This window comes from Dermacentor silvarum, chromosome 5 (genome assembly GCF_013339745.2).
Source record: "Dermacentor silvarum isolate Dsil-2018 chromosome 5, BIME_Dsil_1.4, whole genome shotgun sequence".
NCBI lineage: Eukaryota > Metazoa > Arthropoda > Arachnida > Ixodida > Ixodidae > Dermacentor > Dermacentor silvarum.
Window position 1 is genome coordinate 189,034,170 of NC_051158.1, and position 20,766 is coordinate 189,054,935.

The 20,766-nt window shown below is 48.2% G+C and overlaps 1 protein-coding gene across 1 annotated transcript in view; it reads left to right on the top strand.

Moving 5' to 3' along the window:
- Window positions 1–994: 994 nt before the first annotated feature.
- Window positions 995–20,766, top strand: part of LOC119452693 (4-pyridoxate dehydrogenase) — a 43,013-nt gene continuing 23,241 nt past the window's right edge. The window contains exons 1-2 of the mRNA XM_037714658.2: window positions 995–1,135; window positions 1,209–1,360. Of these exons, the coding sequence (XP_037570586.1) occupies window positions 1,087–1,135; window positions 1,209–1,360 (201 nt within the window). The 5' untranslated portion in view covers window positions 995–1,086. The remainder of the gene's footprint in view (window positions 1,136–1,208; window positions 1,361–20,766) is intronic.

Genomic DNA, 20,766 nt, shown 5'->3' on the forward strand with positions numbered 1-20,766 from the left:
CGCATATGGCAGCAGTAATTACTTGTCATCGTCTTTATACCACCGTCATCATGCAATCCCAATTCTCATCGTTCTCATGGAAGCGTCTTTGCCTTCGTCGGCATTAGTCCATCGACGCGCCGTCTTGTTTTCGTCAAGCTCACTCGCGCCACACACGCAAGTGTAGTCTTTTCAAGGACGGTACGCAAGTTGGTAGAACGCTATAAAAGCCCGAAGCTGTCCGGCTAACTGCAAATGGCTTGCGGAAATTTGATCCCCACAGTACGTGCTATCTTCAAAATAGTTTTTAGGTAACCTTATGCGGGGTTCAACCGAAGTCGTACAAACAAATAAATATGATTTCCTAGCCTATACCTGCAGTTCATGCGATGCAGTCACTGCATCGCCCAACCGAGAAGGGAGCAGACATTGACACAACTTCTTGGTCACCGGGCATATTAGATAGTTTGCTAAAAAAACCGCAGTCATCAAGCGTGCTTGCTAATTGCAGAGCTAAAGTTGTCAAAGCAGCGATAAATATTACGTACACTGAAAACAGTTGTGGAAGATCAAGTAGTTAGTCAAATGTTAAAGTTTTAAAACTTCGCAGATCATATTATAAGTATGAGTTATAGTTTGTGGGTTTTTCAGATTTTGCAAATTTGTAAACTTTAAAACACCATCGAAGTTGATGCTTACATTTCACGCTTACTTTTTTCAGTTTCTTTTGTGTTTCGCGGTGTGCAAATGTAATATACAAGGCATACCTTCGTCAAAGCCACGTGCTTTGCTGTTACTATCTCTTGGGCAAGACAAGTAAGCAATAAAATCAAAGACAGAGTGCCTGCTAAACACGTGGAACACCATGTGCTTAAAGGGCGCCGTTGCAATATGTTGCAGCGGGAGAATGCGCACATTGCTTTGAGAAAGTTCGTCGTATATAACTTCGTTCCATATTATTTTCAATTTATACTTGCTAATTAAAGGTTATAACGTATGTTTTGCTCATAGATTTCCGTGCTGGCTGACCTAGATGTAGGGCAAAATCTACAGGATCACGTAGTTTTTGCTGGAATTGTGGTAACGACAGAGGAGGACCTCATTGGAATGAAGAACATCAATAAAAGCGCCTATGAATACGAAGTTAACAAGACAGGTAATATTACACAACTTCAAGACAACACCCACTACGTGACATTCATGTAGTTAACCTGTGATGAACCCCGCAGGACTTTTCACAATACCTGGGGCCTTCGAAGCTCTGATTTTCACTCAGAGTGGAGTAGGAGAGCAAGTTGATGGCTACCCAGACTTGGAACTAGAGCTCGCTGCTGTATTTCCGAACGAAAGGATTGAGCAATCGCCATACGTCACAAAAGAGGTGAGAAAATGCAACCTATCTTTTTCTTCATTTTTCTTCATTGACGTTACACTCACAGCGTTTTGGCATTAGGAGATGGTGCGGGTACATTGGACGCAGTAAAAGCACCAGAATACTGTACAGAACACATTCTTTTAAAAAGGACAGTGTAAAGCATCTTGCAATGTCCCGCATTTTGACCACTCAGGTAATAAATAAATATTTGAGCAAATAATATACAAAATCAAATATTCACAACAATAATACTAGTCTAACTAAACCACAAGTTCTCCACATTGTGAACGTGCTAAAGCCGCGAAGCTGTGGTATCACCTGATCCGATAGACCAATTTGACGTAGCCTTCAACGATTGAGGAATACACTACATGAAATGATTGACAGCAAGACAAATAAATTCAGTGTTCCAAAACTTTATTTCTTTGAAACCATACTGATCACTGTATTGTGATCGCTGTAGTAAGCACTGCAGGTCATGCAATCGTAATCTTCACCGGGAAACACATGCGGCGAACGCTACGTGCTTCGCATTGTCCGAACGCGCCTTTTCATCTATCATGTGGTTTTGACACTTGTTTTGTGCTGTTTATTGAAACGAATGCTGGGTCTCTCTAGTATGCGTAATTACAATGGGGATAGACACTTTTCACTTCAATTCCTGGAATCGTTTTGTGTCGACTGTCCGGAGACAATTAAATTATGGGGTTTTACGTGCCAAAACCACGATCTGAATGAATATGAGGCACGCCGTAGTGGGGGAGTCCGGAAATTCGGACCACCTGGGGTTCTTTAACGTGCACCTAAATCTAAGGGTGTTTTCGCATTTCGCCCCCATGGAATGTTCTGAGACGATGAAATTTCAGGACCGGAGTAATACACACCTCCGCTGGAAACAAACTGGCAGACTCAACTCCTGTTCACATCTACGTAAAGCTAAGCATTCTTGGTGTGCTTCACACATGAACCATGCGTGTGTGCATCATGAACCCTGTCTGCGTGGTTTTCCCAAGTATAAATAGAACATTATGTTACATGAAGAAATGGTTTTATTTGCAGGGTAATATAGACAGGCTGGATATTATATACACAAATTGACATACACCACATCACATATATATATATATATATATATATATATATATATATATATATATATTATTTGTTGAATTTATCAGTGGTGATCCATAGTGTCGTGTAGTACTCGTGCTGTTTCTGATGTGTCAGCTCCTTCTAGCACAACTTTCAGATCGAAACATGCCAGGCATGTCAACGCGCTGGGTTGTCCGCGAGAAAGGGTGTTCTGTGCCGCTTGTCGATGGATGTGCACGTGACGTAATGGTTTAAATATCAGGCTTGTGTGTTAGAGATCCTGTGCTGGAATCCAGCTGTCGGACAATTTTCATAATGCTTGTTTAAATATTATAACGCCGTACTTTGTTGGAAATGATGCGTTCGCAGTCACAAAGCTGGTTTGAAACTAAAGGATGAAGTTGAGGCAAATCGATGTACTAACCAATTTTGCCATACTGGCAGAATCACGCTGCTTGCATCTCCCGTAGACATTCACGCCACAGTTAGCTCTAGTAAATATTGTGTGAATCTTTAACGCGTGAAGCGATAAACCACTTCGCTGCACCATTCCTAGTAATATGCGTTCCCACATTCCTGTTACACGCGTTCGGCGTTAGAGGCCAGATACGTACGAAAAGTGCCTCGAACTAGGCAAGAAAGGTTCGCTTTAAAAAGCTGACAGCACTTGCGCACAAAGTTATATTGTTAATTTATAGAAGGGAGATGGTTATAGTTATCGCGTGTTTATATAGGGATTATTCACATGCGGGAGCTTGTTGTACTCACTACAACTTTTAGGAAGAAACACATGCAAAAAGATAGCAATTTTGCAGTTAGCGGTGAGAAAATGGGCAGTTTCAACCAAAGTCCAATGCACTGAAAGTGATAGCAAGGTTTAACGTTGCGTTGAAGCTCCACAGACGATGCTCTAAAAATACCCGGGGGCCACATGTAGGCGCGACGCAACACGTGAGGCAACTTCGGCCGCGCAGCAGAAACAGCGCACTCCAAATCATCAGGCGTCTCATAACGCTGTCATAGAAGCTATACTATCGAGGCACCTCACGTTGGCGTAAAGCTAGCGTTCTGAGCAGCACCACCACTAGAGCTGCAAGCATCGCAGCTCAGTGATATACGAAATGAGGCTGAAGGAAAACCATGACCATTTCTAGCTTGACGTGCACTACCCTCTCCGACCAGATCACTGACAGACAGACAAAGAACTTTTATTTTGATCCTGAGAAGACGATTAGTGTCCCCGTTAGGGGGTATCGTCTGCGGGCCGCACCTACGATGGAGCCGGGAGGTTGAGTCTCTCGGCGATCTCGCGGGCTCTCTGGACAGCCCTGAGCTGCTCTTCCAGATCACTGTATGCACCACCGTGTGGCACGCATACAGTTGCGTAGCTGAAATTCTAGCATGTCTGAGCACAACCACAGCTTCTGGATATAAATGTCACAGTTTCACCCGAAAAGCGAAGCATCAACAGCAACAGCAAATTAGTCGACAGCTATAACTGATAGGTAACTTTCTACTTTTCTTGTGGAGAACCAAGGTTGCTCTACAATCTTTGTACATATTTGCAAATATATTAACGTATGCATCCTGTACTTCCTGGTTACATAATGCCTCTATGACTGCTGGTATCTCTACTGAATCAAAGGCTTTTTCATAATCTATAAAAGCCAAATAGAGAAGTTGATTGTACTCCGCAGGTTTCTCTATTACCTGGTTGATGACATGGATATGATATGATGACATGGATATGAACCAGATAATAGAGAAATCTGCGGAGTACAATCAACCTCTCTGCATGGCTTTCATAGATTATAAAAAAAGCATTTGATTCAGTAGAGATACCAGCAGTCACAGAGGCACTATACGTAACCAAGGAGTACAGGATGCATACGTGAATATATTGGCAAATATCTACAAGGATTGCAGAGCAACCTTGGTTCTCCACAACAAAAGTAGAAGGTTACCTATCGAGAACGGGGTCAGGCAAGGAGACACAATCTCTCCAATGCTATTTACTGCATGCTTCAAGGAAGTATTCAAGCTCTTAGACTGGCAAGGCTTAGGAGTGAGGATCAAGGGCGAATGTATCAGCAACCTTCGGTTTGCAGATGACATTGTCTTATTCGGCAACAATGTGGTCGAATTACAGCAAATGATTGAGGACCTTAACCGAGAACGTGTAAGAATTGGGTTGAAGAATAATATTCAGAAGACAAAGATAATGTTCAATAGCCTGGCAAGGGAACAAGAATTCAGGATCGCCAGTCAGCCTCTAGAGTCTGTGAAGGAGTACGTTTATCTAGGTCAATTACTCACAGGGGACCCTGATCATGAGAAAGAAATTTACAGAAGAATAAAATTGGCTTGGAGTGCATACGGCAGGCATTACCAAATCCTGACTGGGAGCTTAATTATCAATGTCGTTGAAAAGAAAAGCGTAGAATAATTGCATTCTACCGGTGCTAACATATGGGGCAGAAACTTAGAGGTTAACAAAGAAGCTCGAGAACAAGCTAAGAACCGCACAAAGAGCGATGGAGCGAAAAATGTTAGGCCTAAGGTTAAGAGAAGGAAGAGAGCGGTGTGGATCAGAGAACAAACGGGGATAGCCAATATTGTAGTCGACATTAAGCGCAAGAAATGGAGCTGGCCTGGCCATGTAATGCGTGAGATGGATAACCGGTGAACCGTTAGAGTTACGGAATGGATACCCAGAGAAGGGAAGCACAGTCGAGGACGGCAGAAAACTAGGTGGGGTGATGAAGTTAACAAATTTGCAGGCGCAAGTTGGAATCAGCTAGCGCAAGACAGAGGTAATTGCAGATCGCAGGGAGAGGCCTTCGTCCTGCAGTGGACGTAAATATAGGCTGACGATGATGATGATGATGATGATGACGAGAGCTATACGGAGTAAGGATAGTAGTTTTATCAGCTACATAAACTTGGACATGCCGCAGCACCAGCAACGCGCAGAACTGTTGTCGACGCCGTCGGCGTTTTGCCCGCGTTCGCACCGAGCGCGCGCGGCGTTGGTGACAGTTGCCGGTGGCTCTGGCGGCAGCTCGGAGGTTTTCGACGAGCCCAGAACGGGACAGAGCTGCTGAGAATGCTAGATGAAAGACGAGAGCAAGCCCTCGACGCCTAGGCCGAAAGGGTCGCTCCTCGAGAGGGGCCATCCTAGGACTCGAGTCAGACCTTGCCTGAGCAGAATTTTAATAAAGCTGTTACGACCACCACATTCGTTGAGCAGCGTCGGAAGTCTTTACCGCCTTCACACCTGGCAACGTTTTATTGCGATAGCAATTATATGGACACTCCAAAGCAAATTTCTGCCGTCGGCGTCGCCGTCGTCGTCGCCGCCGCCGTGAGGTTCCGTATGACGTCAATGGAGATGAAATCGTCGCCGGGCCCCGCCGAACGCTGTATGTGCGAGTGAAACGGCGCGAGGGATGCGCGCTTTCACCCGAGACTAGGGCGACGTGAGGGGGTCCTCTTACGACAGCTACAGACTGGAACAGTACTCACGCCGGCCCTAGCCCGGCACGTGTGTCCCGGACTGTTTGAAAGTGCTACGTGCAGTGTGTGTGCGCGAGAACTGGCAACCTTAGCCCACGTGCTGTGGGGGTGTGACGCGTGTGCGGGGGGAACCGTGCGGGACTCTCTGCCACCGGACATGGAACACTACATCAGTTCGCCTGACCATCAGGCGCAACTCCAAGCCATCCAGCGGCTCGACGCGGCCCTGGCCCGGCAAAAGCGAACGGAGGCAACTCCTAGTAGCTAGCGCAGGACCGGTCCGCGCTGAGGTCTAGTGAGATAGGGGGTTGATGGAGCCCTACGTGGCCTGATCCACCCCTACATGCCGGATTAATGTCAATAAAGTCATTTTCTCTCTCTCTCGCGGGGAGTGAACCCACGGCGGAGAACAAACGCGCGTTCTGCGCCGTGGTCCCTTAAGGACTGCAGAAGTAGGCGTCTCTTTCCTCCTTTAGAATCACCATATATGTAGAGCAAACGCGCCTTCTTCCGACGCGCGAAAGGCCGTGGAGGGGAGGGGGAGGGAAGGGAGGCGACGTTTAGATGCGGCACCAAGTGCCTATTTATATCGGAGGCTCCGGCAACAGTCACCAACGCCGCACGCATTTTGTGCGAACGCGGGCAAAACGCCGACGGCGTCGACAACAGTTCTGCGTGTTGCCGGTGCTGCTACATGTCGAAGTTTATACAGCTGATAAAGCTACTATCCTAACTCCGTATAGCTCTCTACAAATTTGCTATCGCAATTGATGTTTCGCCTTTCAGGTAAAACTGCGACAACTTTTTATATAAACACGCATTTGGTGCCGCAGCGAAACGTCGCCTCCCCTCCCTTCCTCCCGTCCCCCCACGGCCTTTCGCGCGACAGAAGTTTCGTTTGCTCTTTGCCGTCTGTTCGGTCCCCGTGAAAGTGCGCGTTTCTCGCGCACTTTAACTCGCACATACAGCATACGCCGCGGGGACGGTTTCATCACCGTTAGACTTTATACGGGACCTCACGCCGATGGCGACGGCGACAGCGACGATGACGCCGACGGTAGAAATCAGCTTGGAGTGTCCATATAACGCAATAAAAAAAGGGTGCCGCCTGCCACATCGGGCGCGCTGCAATGGAAGAGAACGTGACAACCGTAGTTGAATTGTCGGCCGCTTGGCTAGACCGAACGGCGCTAGCCATCGGCGATGGAACGCGTCGCCTTCCACGCGTGATGGCGTTCCAAGCGCGCTCCGGACGCATTTGCTATGCCGATGCCAAACAGCCCCCGACGTGTGGCGCCACGGTGGATCACGCCGTTTTCGATGCACGCGGCAGGCCGCACCTTTTTTAGATGATGATGATAAGTGGTTCTTGAGGGAAAGGGAAAGGTTGGCGCTATCTTCTGCTGCCCTTGAGGGAGCACGGCTCAGCGCCAACGGGGAGGGGTAAGTGGGAGCGAAAGAAGGGATGGAGTGGAGTCGCCATGGCTGGGCGAAGCAAAACCGGCAGGCATAGGCGGCACGTATCAGGCCGAGATGGAAGGCCTTGGTGTGCTGCAGAGTCTGCAGGGGTGTTGTGCCAGGCCGGTCAGGCCCGGGGTGGGGTGGGAAGCCGTGAGGCCTTCCCGCTTGTAGAAATGTCCTTATAGGCGTGCGGAGAGCCCTGACGAGTCAAGGAACTCCACGACGCCTCGAAGTGCAGAAAGGTGGTGTCCGCCGGGGAAGAGGAGATCTTCCTCCTTGCCAGAGGGGAGGCCCAGGCGGCTGAACTCCTGCAGGAGTGGGCCCCGCTGCTGGAGGTACGCCGGGCAGGCCAGCAGGAGATGTTCGATCGTCTCCGGCTCCCCGCAGGAGCTGCATGCCGGGGACGTCGCTCGTCCCAGTCGGTAGCTGCGTGCTGCCGTCCAGCTGCAGCCGATGCGGAGCCGGAGAAGGAGCGAGGTCTCCCTGCGAGCCAGGCCTCGCTGGGGGAGTGGTCGTGGGGGGCATCCCAGTGCCACCCGTTTGTCTGGGTGGTGGGTCGCCAGGTGTCGCCGCAGCCTCAGTCCTGTGAAGTCGCCCTCCGTCACGGCCCGACTGAGGGGCACAGTGGTGTGGTGGGCGTCCTTCGCCAGGGTGTCGGCTGCCTCGTTGCCCGGGATCCCTACGTGGGCGGGGATCCAGTGCAGGGACACCGGGTGGCCTGCGTCCTGCAGCGCTGTCAGCCGGGTAGACAGCAGTGCGACTCCAAGGCTGGCGCTTTCTGGCCTCTGCAGGCCGAGGAGGGCTGCCTTGGAGTCGCAGAGGATGGCCGCTGGTACCCCAGGAAGCTCCTCGGAGAGTAGGTCGACGGCCAGGTGGAGGCCTGCCACCTCCGCTGCAGTCGAGCTGGCGTGTCTGGGCAGTCGACACTGCCTGCTCTTCTGCAGGGCTGGTGCCGTGCAGGCCGCCGTGGCAGAGCCGGTGTCCGGTACCACCGAACCGTCGACGTACACCAGGAGGTGGTCTCCGAGGGTCTCGTCCAGGAGGCAGGCGGCCGTCTGCTGCAGGGCGCAAGCGGGCGAGCGCCTCTTCGAAATCCCGGGCAGCTCCGTGGCGATGGGGACAGGAGGCCTCTGCGGTGGGGGCAGCTGTACCGCATTCGGCGGTGGGTTGCCAACCACCTCCTCGTAGAGGCGGCACAGCTGACCCATCCTTGAGGAAGGCCGGGACTGGAGGCGACGTAGCAGGCCTCTGCCATCAGGAGCATGGTGGAGGCGGTCGACGTGCCTCAGCCCCTGCTGCAGGAAGAGGAGCGACAGGGGCCATGCTCCAGCCTCCGCAAGGGTAGCGGCAATCTGGGAGCTCCGGGGGACGCCCAGGCAGAGTCGGATGGCCGCCCGGTGCTGCAGCTCCAACTTTTCGAGGCGGCGTGGCGGCAGCGCCACCAGCGGGAGCCTTTTATTGCGATAGCAATTATATGGACACTCAAAAGCAGATTTCTGCCGTCGGCGTCGCCGTCGCCGTCGCCGTGAGGTTCCGTATGACGTCAATGGAGATGAAATCGTGACCGCGCGCCGCTGAACGCTGTATGTGCGAGTGAAAGGGCGCGAGGGACGCGCTCTTTCACGGGGAGTGAACGCACGGCGGAGAACAAACGCGCGTTCTGCGCCGTGGTAAGTGGTTCTTGAGGGAAAGGGAAAGGTTGGCGCTATCTTCTGCAGCCCTTGAGGGAGCACGGCTCAGCGCCAACGAGGAGGGGTAAGTGGGAGCGAAAGAAGGGATAGAGTGGAGACGCCATGGCTGGGCGAAGCAAAACCGGCAGGCATAGGCGGCACGTATCAGGCCGAGATGGAAGGCCTTGGTGTGCTGCAGAGTCTGCAGGGGTGTTGTGCCAGGCCGGTCAGGCCCGGGGTGGAGTGGGAGGCCGTGAGGCCTTCCCGCTTGTAGAAATGTCCTTAGAGGCGTGCGGAGAGCCCTGACGAGTCAAGGAACTCCACGACGCCTCGAAGTGCAGAAAGGTGGTGTCGGCCGGGGAAGAGGAGATCTTCCTCCTTGCCACAGGGGAGGCCCAGGCGGCGGAACTCCTGCAGGAGTGGGCCCCGCTGCTGGAGGTACGCCGGGCAGGCCAGCAGGAGATGTTCGATCGTCTCCGGCTCCCCGCAGGAGTCTGCGCCGTGCTTCCTTAAGGGCTGCAAAAGTAGGCGTCTCTTTCCTCCTTTACAATCACCATATATGTAGAGCAAACGCGCCTTCTTCCGATGCGCGAGAGGCCGTGGGGGAGGGGGGGAAGGGGGAGGGAAGGGAGGCGACGTTTAGCTGCGGCACCAAGTGCCTATTTATATCAGAGGCTCCGGCAACAGTCACCAACGCCGCACGCATTTTGAGCGAACGCGGGCAAAACGCCGACGCCGTCGACAACAGTTCTGCGCGTTGCCGGTGCTGCTGCATGTCCAAGTTTATAGAGCTGATAAAGCTAACATCATTACTCTGTATAGCTCTCTACAAATTTGCTATCGCAATTGATGCTTCACCTTTCAGGTGAAACTGCGACAACTTTTTTTAGATGCGAAGCATCTTATGCTCGGGGCTATGTCACTCCCTCCCTCCCTACCTCCCTCCATCCATCCAACCGCCGTGCGTCCACGCCCCTACAGCGCTAGCGCATCGTCCTCCCCCTCCTGTCATCTCCTTGTCTACTCTCCTCTCCTCTCGGCATTCCTTCTCTCCTCTCTGGATTGCGCAACGAATGGCAACACCTGCGGCTCCGCGCGCGATAATGCGAATTAAGCAGCTAAGGTTAGAGTAAAGTTAGGTTAGAGGCGCGACGGTAGGCGCCCCAGAGGCACCGGCAACAGTCACCAACGCCGCGTGCGTTCGGTGCGAACGCGGCCAAACACCGACGGCGTCGACAACAGTTCTGCGCGTTGCTGGGGCTGCTGCATGTCTGCTTTGCATGTTTGCTTTGCTGCATGGCTGCTTTGCATACTACTCAGGGTTCCCCTACGGGAAGATGGGGTAATTTTTTTTTCATCCAGCGGCTGTGGCACTATGCTCACGGCAGCAGCGAAGTGCAGAAAGTTGCCCTGGCTCCGCTGCAGAGCCCAATTATCGTAGCGTGACGGTGCGTCCACATTGGGAGTTTTAACGCAAACTTATTCCAACCAGTTTCTATTACATTTCGTTAATTGTACTGCGCGATTGGTGACACATTTACGGGACGAGTACACTTCGCTTGTCTGTAACGTAAAGTCTCACAACCACAAAATCTCAATTGGACTTTTATACAATCAAGATGCAATAATATGTTGGACTAACCTGAATGTTATTTTGAACTAGCCTCAGACTGATGCGTTCCGAAAGGAATAGAAGGCTGCCCACCGCTTTCTCTCGAGCTGGCTACACGGAGCTGCCCGCGACAATAAATTTCTTTGGGCATAATAAATAATTTTGCGTGGATATATTACGCTGTCGAACTGAATGGAGCTGGTAAGGCCATGTAATGCGCAGGACGGATAACCGGTGGACCATTAGATTTACAGAATGGATACCAAGAGAAGGGAAGCGCAGTCGAGGACCGCAGAAAACTAGGTGGGCTGATGAAGTTAGGAAATTTGCAGGCGCAAGTTGGAATCGGCTAGCGCAAGACAAGGCTAATTGGAGATCACAGGGGGAGGCCTTCGTCCTGCAGTAGACATAAATATAGGCTGATTATTATTATTATTATTATTATTATTATTATTATTATTATTATTATTATTACGTTGTCAAGTGCTTTTGGCACGAATACGACATCCCTCTGCCAACTCTTCCTTGTGCGGATTCGTTACAGCGACATTTTCACCTTCCTGTTGCATGCCGCGTTATTTTCGACCAGTCATTGCAAGCTAAGCGAAATAGAAGACGCCGGCACAACTTTCCTCAAGCGGTAATCTACTTTCACGGCGCTCCTCCCCACTGAAACCCTCTAGACCTCTACACGCTTCTCGTCTCTTGTCAGCCAACTTGATGTGGAAAACCTTTCAAGGTAGGCAATCCTAGTCGCTCTTAAAAGAAGGAAAAGTTAAATCCTGTAAACGACGAGTACGTTTCATTGGTCTGCTGAAGCAACGTTGTGGGTCACTGTCCGTCCTTGCGTCGGCGGTTACGTCAGGAGTTTGGGAAAAGTTGACAGTCACTTTAGCATACGCTAAAGCGGATAAAGGGGAAAGCTTGCGCGCACGAGACATTCATTAAATAACTTGTCATTCTCAATCCATTGCGTTACTTCCTGTTCTTTTTTTCTCTCACCAAAGGTCGTGGGTTTGAGTGTCTTAATTAACAGTGCCTTAATTACCTTCACCACCCTAAGTAACACCAAGGGCCGTAGGTTCGACTCTTACCAAAGGTCGTGGGTTCAACTGCCTTAATTAAATCAATCATATTTAACTGTGCCTTAACATCGTCCTAGATGACACTAAAGGTCGTGGATTCTACTCCCACCAATGGTCGTGAGTTTTGTTTGAACAATGTTGGTGCCATAATTGCGGACATCGTATTTTTCGACCCATGAGCCATCTAAGGCTTTCGCCTTATTAAAATCACAATGGAATAAATTTATGTTATGCGGCCCTTGCCTTCATCGTTTTTGCAGGCAAACGCACTGTCCATCTCTAGCGTCTCTCAATACCTTCTAATCGTCCACGTGTGAAGAACGCTGGTAACAATTGCAAATGCAACAGCAACTTTTCAAGGTTTCTGTCCTCCTAGCGTCATAGCACTGTTCACGTCACAAATGGTGCGCCCACAATGAGTAAAAATTGACAGTCACTTTAGCATACACCAAAGAGTCTGAAGGCGGTGCCTGTGCACTCAAAAGACATCCATTAAAATCACCTGACATTCTCATTCGAATGCGTTGTTACTTTTTTCCGACCAAAGATCGCTTTGGTTCTAGTGCGTTATTTAAGCTACCTTAATTACCTGTGTCCTAATTAACCTCGCCATAACTAAAACCAAAGTACGCGGATTCGACTTCCACCAAAGATCGAGGGTGCGACTCCTACCAAAGGTGGTGCATTCGAATGCCTCAATTTATTCTATAATAATTAGCTGTGCATATTTTAACATTGCCATAACGATAAAAGTGGTGAGTTCGACTCCCACCGAAGTTCGTTGGTTCGAACGTCTCAATTAACTCTATCTTAATTAGCACGGTGACCGCGGTTATCCATGCACGATCAGAATTGGTGCGTGAGCATTGCTTGCTTGACCCGCGCACCATCAGAATAGTGCTCGAGCGTTGCTTCTTACTCGTAAAAGACGATGATGAAGGTGAACCCGCACACCATCACAATTGTTGCGTGAGCGTTTGCATATTAGTGGCGAGAAGTTGGAGTGGCACCCTCTACGAGTGATGTCACGGCCAGGGCGGCGCTCACTCAGCTGCTGCGCGCGCTCGTTCCCTTCGTGCATGCTTTGGGTATTGGTGGCTCGAGCCGTACTTATTGAAGGATGTGCCGGCTTCCTTTTACTGTCATGCCTGAACGGCAGTTTCTTCTTCAAAACCGCGAGTCGTGAAAATTTGCGGCGTGGATATCGCAAGCTATGTAGCATTGAAAGGGTCTACCGGTTTTGCAATGCGTGTATGTGCAGTGTCTGTCCATAAACTTTGTGTAAAAAGAATGTCTGCAATTTCAACACACGAAGTTGTGTATGATGCTCCGCAAAACATTTAACATTCTCTTAGTGCTTTGCTATGAGAAACATGGCATTTTACAAGGAAGAAAAGTCTTGGTATTGGTATTTGATGTCGATATTATAAATGCATGTTAGAAGGAAAGTGCACAGCGAGTCTTTTATGATGATTCTTATTACTATGGTGAGTTGTTCTAGTCAAATATGGCTACTTTATTATTGCGTAAAAGGAAGAGTTAGGCGCGCATTTTGCATCAACACGTTTGCTAATACTTTCACTGTTCTCTGAAACAGGCATCCAGAAAACGCATTGCTCATGGCTGTTAACACGATGGCGCGTCACGTATAGTATGTATATACGTCACGAATATCATAACAGCAATCACCTGAATGAACAGTTTCGTTGTTAATATCGAGAGCCTATCAATTGCAAGCGAGAAAACGTTTCATAGTGACCCTCAGTTGCCTTTATCGACATCATGGCACAGCCCTTACGCAAATAAATCTACCGACTGTCGTTATGGCGAGGAACGCATTATTCGCGAAACCCATCAGTTCACTACAACTTCGCATTGAAACCATGAAGCAGTTCTTGCAATGCCTAAGATATACTCGAGGCTATACAGCACAGCTTAGGCTGCGCTGAAGAGGAAAATTCAAATGCCTTCTGCCTCACCATGTCTCGATCCCGCGTTGTCTAACTGCACAAACTGAGAACTATTTGCTTGGTGAGTACATAAAAGGGAACTTCACATACACCCCTCATAGAGAAGACACTACAAAACTCAAATGAATTCACTTGAGTTTTGACCTCCACAGGGGAATAATGATATATACAATAAGCCTCATACAGCTAATGAATGAGGCTTTGGCTTCTTTCCAGCTGCAGCCATACGGTCGAAAAGGCATATCTCCCTAAAAAATTTGGGCTGAGCAGCCTGTGTCAGTTCGCCAAACAGATTCGTGATGTCTGTTCCTGAAGAAACAAGCAGCAGTACATTGCACAAGTGAGTTGAACGTGTAGCACGGAACAGTGAATAAATATTGGTACATTCCTTTGCGTATTCTGCAAATAGCTGTAAGCCTCAATTAGTTTTACTTCAAGTTACCGCCACTTGATATTAACCGGTGAAAAACGGCGTAACCTTGAGAGGCAGTTAAAGGAACAAGTGGTGCTGGTTGAATATAACTGCACTGCCAGGTCCTCGTGTTATTGCTGAGTGTTTCTGGGAAGAAATGAAAAATTAGATATTATAACATGCGCTACTCGTCATAAGCAAACACGTTTTAATGGTTTAAAATCAAGGTAAATGTAGCAGTCATATGTAGGTATGGTGTCCTAACTGGATTCCTATGTGATACATTTATGCGTTTATGCTTTTATTAGTCACGTGCTATTTATGCTTTTTTGTTAGTCCCTAAATCTGCAAAGTCTAGATCTGTGCACAAAAAACACTCAATGGGCTGGTCTGAGGTCCTTCGGCTGGCACTGCAGCTTTGCCCTTGAGAAATAAATTTTCGTCTACGAAATAAGCTCTTTGAATAAGTTTGCGCTAATGAAGACGTCGTAAAATGTATTTTAGATGACCGTCATAAATATACAAGCACATGGAACGACAGCGAACAAACGGAAACACTGCAGAAGGTGCCCAGACAGCGCCCGAGCGGTAGCAGACGACAGGCGCGAGTCCCTGCCCTGACGCCACGCGGGCGGCGCTCGCAGCGACCCTGTAGAACGTTCTCGGGGCTAATAGGTAAGATGCGATGCGGGGTCTCACCACATAAGGTTTTCGAAACATATAAGCCTCTCTCCTTATTAAATGACATGATGAAGTAATCAGTCGTCAGTAACTGCTGTGTTTACTCGTAAGCAGTTTTAGAGTGAAAACTAGCCTATCAACCTGAATATCTGTATGAAGCATCTTCATACAGCCCCGCGCCCGCGTGTTTCGCGTATGTTAGTCCCGAGAATGAACAAAAGCGGCACTGCGAGTGCCGCTTGCGTGACGTCATGGCAAGGATTTGCGCTTGTCGTGTGCTACAGTTTGGGTTGCGTCCGGGCGTCTTCTGCAACGCTTCCGTTTGTTCGCTCTCGTTTCCTGTGCTGGTGCACTTATGACAGTCCTCCCAAATATAGTTTGGATGATATGGAGTTTTTTCGCGTTTAATCCCCGTCACATTAGGTCTAGTGCAAAGAGCACCCGAGCAGTTCCAGCCAAACGCCAGCGCGAGGAAAAACCAGCAGCACCAATCCTTTCGTCTTTGTCTTCCTCACTTCAGGGGCCATGCGACCACAGCGACGCTTGTGCCATCTTCGTCATTACAATGGCCCCACGAGAGAAGACTAGCCATCCTGACGACTCACACTGACGACACGATAGAGGGATCATAATACTGTTTAAGCCGGCTGACGGGCACAGTCTCGCGACCACGACGCCGCAGATCGTCACACAGCTTCAGAGGTTTCGACCACATAGTTTACAGCATATGTACAGGCGACGATCCGGTAGGGTCCGCAGTATTGAGCCAGAAGCTTAGATGAAAGACCCGCAACGTGAGGCGGAATCCACAACCAAACGAGGGAGCCGACACGGAAAGTGGTAGTGATCAGGTCGGTGTCATGTCGATTCCGCTGGTGAGCTTGACCTTCCGTTGTGAAGGTACGGGCAAGTTGGCGGCATTCTTCAGCGTACCTGGCTACTTCTGAGAAGGGTCGATATTCAGAGGCGGCAGGTTGGTATGGCAATACTGTATCGAGCGTGCACGAGGGTTCTCTTCCATACAATAAAAAGAATGCCGAAAGACTTGTGGTAGCTTGAGTCGCGGTATTGTAAGCGTAGGTGACAAAAGGGAGAACCATGTCCCAATTGGAGTGGTCCGACGCGACGTAAGCAGTGAGCATGTCGCCAAGAGTGCGATTGAAGCACTCAGTTAATCCATTGGTTTCCGGACCAAATGATATGGAGTTTTTTTGGCGTTTAATCCCCGTCACATTAAGTCTAGTGCAAAGAGCACCCGAGCAGTTCCAGCCAAACGCCAGCGCGTGAAAAAACTATAGCGACACCAATCCTTTCGTCTTTGTCTTCCTCCCTTCAGGACCCATGCGACCTCAGTGACTCTTGTGCTATCTTCGTCATTACATGGGCATGTCCTTGTTCGTCAAAATTTATTGAAAGAGCTTATTTTCTAGATAACAATATATTTCTCAAATGCAACGTTACAGTGCCGGCCAGCGGAGGTCAGTCCGGAGCCGTGTGGGTTTTTCTTGCGCAGTTCTACTCTGCAGTGGTAGCTCACGTGGATAATGAAAGCATAAACGCAATAACATAGCATAGAACACTCTAATCAAGCGACCATACTTGCCGTGGCGCAAAAATCATGTAAAAAACCCCCGGCTATATATGACTTCTACAACATTTCTCTTGATTTCAACCCGCTAAATCTTGTTTGCTCACGACGAGCTGTTCATTGGCAAAATATTGAATTTTCGCGTTTATTCACAGAAACGTACGGCAGTAACACGAGGACTAAACAACACATCAGTATAGATTCTACCTCTACCGTTTCCTTTTTAAAGTGCTTCCCCAAATTAAGCAGTTCTTGACCAGTTCATTTTAAGCGCTGGTAATTTAAGTGAATACTTCAGGCATTACCAAATCCTGACTAGGAGCTTACCACTGTTGTTGAAAAGAAAAGTGTATAATCATTGCATTCTACCGGCGCTAACATATGGGGCAGAAACTTGGAGGTTAACGAAGAATCTCCAGAACAAGTTAAGGACTGCACAAAGAGCGATGGTAAGAAAAATGTTACGCCTAACGTTAAGACACAGGAAGAGAACGGTGTGCTTCAGACAGCAAAAAGGCATAGCCGATATTCCTGCTGACATTAAGAGGAAAACATGGAGCTGGGCAGGACATGTAATGCGTAGGATGGATAACCGGTGGACCATTATAGTTGCAGAATGGATATCAAGAAAAGGGAAGCGCAGTCGAGGAAACTAGGTGGGGTGATGGAGTTAGAAAATTTGCAGGCGCAAGTTGGAATCCGATAGCGCAAGACAGGAGTAATTGTAAATGGCAGGGAGGGGCCTTCATCCAGCAGTGACTATAAATATAGGCTGATGATGATGATGATTATAACTTTTAAATAAAGCTAATTGAGGCTTTAAGCTGTTTGCCGCTCACAAAAAAGCCATGGACCAATATTTATTGGATTTTCAGTGCTACACGCTTTACTCAGTTCAACAATTTAGCTCTGCTTGTTGCTTTTCTGAACTGTTCTGACCAATCTGCTTGGCGAAACTGACACATATGCTCGGCGCAACTTTTTAGGCGAACTATGCCTTTTAGACAATATGGCGGCAGCCAGAAAGAAGCCGAAGCTTCATTCTTTTGTGGTATGGGACACAAAATATCAGCATTCACACAAGGTGGTCAAAAGTCAAGTGAATTCATATGAGGCTTGCGTATATAGTGTCTTGTTTATGAGGCTGGTATACAAGGGGCTCTTTTATAGGATGACGCAGTGAATAGTTGTCAATTCGTATAATTAAACACCATTGTGGTTCCATACAATGTCATGGAGAGGGTAGGTGCGTGCCGATGTTGCATGACGAAGTGTCCTGGAAGAGGCAGCCGAAGCTGCCTCTTCCAGGCAGCCGAAGCTGCACTCTAGTGCCTCGAGTATGTTATAGCCATTCCAATTGACGCTGTAAAGGACTTCTTCATGGCCTTAATTCTAAGTTGTAGTGCGAACAATGCGCGCCTCGTCGTAACGTCATAATGATTGTCGCTTGCTTCCTACAAAATTGTCCATAAAGGCCACTTCAGGCCACTATGAAAGATTGCATGGCATGTAATGGCTTGGCTCTTGATCTTAACCACGAACCTTTTCTTTCAGGTGATTTCTATACATACATAAAGCGCAGTCGTGTTAGCAGCCATGGAGAATGCTTTTTCAGGGTGGCTGTTTCGGAGAAAGGTTAATATAGTATCAAATTTTTTTCGTAAAAAATACACGCCCAACTTTTGCTTTTATGCATTACTGCAGTACCCACTTTGAGTAGAAAAACTGAACAGAGCAATAAGAAGCTTGATGAAAGCTTCGCAGGCAGTATCTCATTCTAACATACTGATTTATATTTAATGTTGACACCAAATACCTGTATTGCTGTTCCATGTAAAACGAAATGTTTGCCCTATCTAAGTATTAAAGGGATGTTAAGTTTGGAGCGTAGCATCGTACAATTCAAATATTCCTTACTGAATTTGCAGACATTGTTTTTACGCAATATTTATGAACAGACACGGCGCACGTCTGCTTTGCAAAAGCTGTAACGCCTGCAGCACCATATAGCTTCGATATCAAAGCATCAAATTTTTACGATTCAGGTAGTTTCGAAAAAGACACTGCACTTAAGGCGTGACAGCAGAAAACAGCCAAAACATCCATCAGAAAGTACGGCTGACACACCCGTACACCGAGCATGTACGAAGCGTAAGAGTGCGCGCGCCAGGCGAGCAAGCCGGAGCGAGCGGCGTCCTGGCCGTGACGTCACTCTGGAGAGGGCGGCACTCCAACTTCTCGTCGCTAATAAAGATGAAGTCGCATGAGCTGGCAGGAAGCGAATTCTGGTAGCGTAAAATTATTTACTGTACTGGTTGAAAAAGGCAGTATTTTTGCAGTGAATTTTGGATAAACGTGGTGGTAGTTACAGGGTCTTATCCATAGTAGTATACCTAATGCCGGTACAGTTGCGCTCGCAACGACGTCTCGACGCTGATGCTAAGGCCACAAGAAACGCACGGGCTAAGGAAACTCCGGAACAGCGACAATGCTGTGTGAACGGTGCTTAGCTATAGCTAAACCGTCAGCCATTTTAACGGGTAAGCATTCTTTGGCGAGTACCCCAGCTCTGTCACGCGAAAAGTCTAATACCTTGTATTTGCACAAAAATGCGTAATTTAGGAATTTAAGACACTTAATCTTTATAATAGTGTGAGTGTAGATAATTGGTTGTGGTGCATATAATAGGATAACCAATCACAGTTGAATTATAGCATCGATGGACCAGTTCACTGAAGCATCCGCAACGGTATTCAATGAAGCGCAACGGTTGACCTAAGTGGCATATCGCATTTTCGCCATACAGAATTCTTGCCATATTGTGCTATATTCGTCCAGACGCGCTGCTATCCTCACCTTGTATTCCTCAAAAAGACGCAGTTTCACCCACAAGGCAAATAATTGATTGCAGTAGCAAATTACTGCACACCTATATGAAGTAGAGATAGTAATTTTATCGGCCGTGTAAACTTGTACACAAAGGCACACTAACACATTTGACAAGCATGGTGTCATGCGTGCACAAGCAAACATGAACACATCTCACTCGATGACCGCGAACACTCGCTGTGAAAACGCTGTAGTGAGCAAACGCGGCAGCAGTAGCGAACGAATTGACCTTCGAGCTCCTGCTCGCATCATCTTGAACTAGGCCGCGGAAACACAGCGAAGAGCGGACTCTGTCACCGTCGCAGATGGCTTTCAAGATACAGAGGCTGCCTTGCGCGCAGCACAAGACAGCGCGGTTTCTGCCCGTTTCCTTCCCTTGTGTGCGCGAGAGTTAGCCGGGATCGCCGCCGCTTTGAGTCGGATATACAGCATACGGCGCACGGTGACGATTTTATTGCCCTTGGACTTTACACGTAACCTCACGGCGACGGTGACGATGATGGTGACGCCGATGGCAGAAATGCACCTGAAGTGTATGTATAATTGCTGTCATACTAATAAGCTCTTTCTAGACAGTCGTCTTGTAATCATTTATCGTGCTCCCATATTGTCAGCTACGTTCTTGCAAGATTACTCCGTGTGAATAGCTGGATTGCCCGTACAGCCACGACGAAGTTCTATTCCCTTCAACAATCTAACCTCAACCACCTTACTAGCACGCACTCAGTGTTTATTATGTCAACCTTTCCTGCCTTCTAATACCACTATAGGCATCGTTATATTGTTGTACGCCTCTGGTAAAGGAAGTCTGGGCCACTAAAACCTCAAAAAAATTCGTTAAGTTCGGCGAAACTATTGGAAAGCAGCCCGACTAAGGAACCAACCTGACAGAGAAACACCTCTTTGCGAGTTTCTATTTTTCCCGCTCCCTAAAATTTTGTTTGAGATGTTAAGACCAATAAAACAACAAAAAAGAAAAATACTTGATGGCTACTGCAATTTATTCAGCTCTTCAGCTTCAGCAGCGTTTTCCGCTTTGATTACCGCCATTAATGGTGCCTCAAATCATGTCTAGTACCTAAGAAGGGGATTCGGAACCCCAAGCAATGTACCCTTCCGAACGTTTCAGTGAACTTGGACAACGATGCTATGATTCAACTGTGATTGGTAGTCCATTCACACGCAGAAAGTGAAGATAGCAAGGTGTCTGGCGAATACTCAAAATTTTCGCCCGAAGAATCAAATATTGTGGTATTGGATTACATCTTCGCGTTGAATAGCCACTGTTGGAAAATTGCAACATTTTTGGAATACTTTTTTGAATACCTCAATGTGTCTGCTATGCGCGCTATAGCTATCAACTGAAGCAAAAAATGAGGGGTAGCTTGCACTAGTAGCGCAAGGCTAAAGACATAGCGGAGCTGATCGGTTCCTAG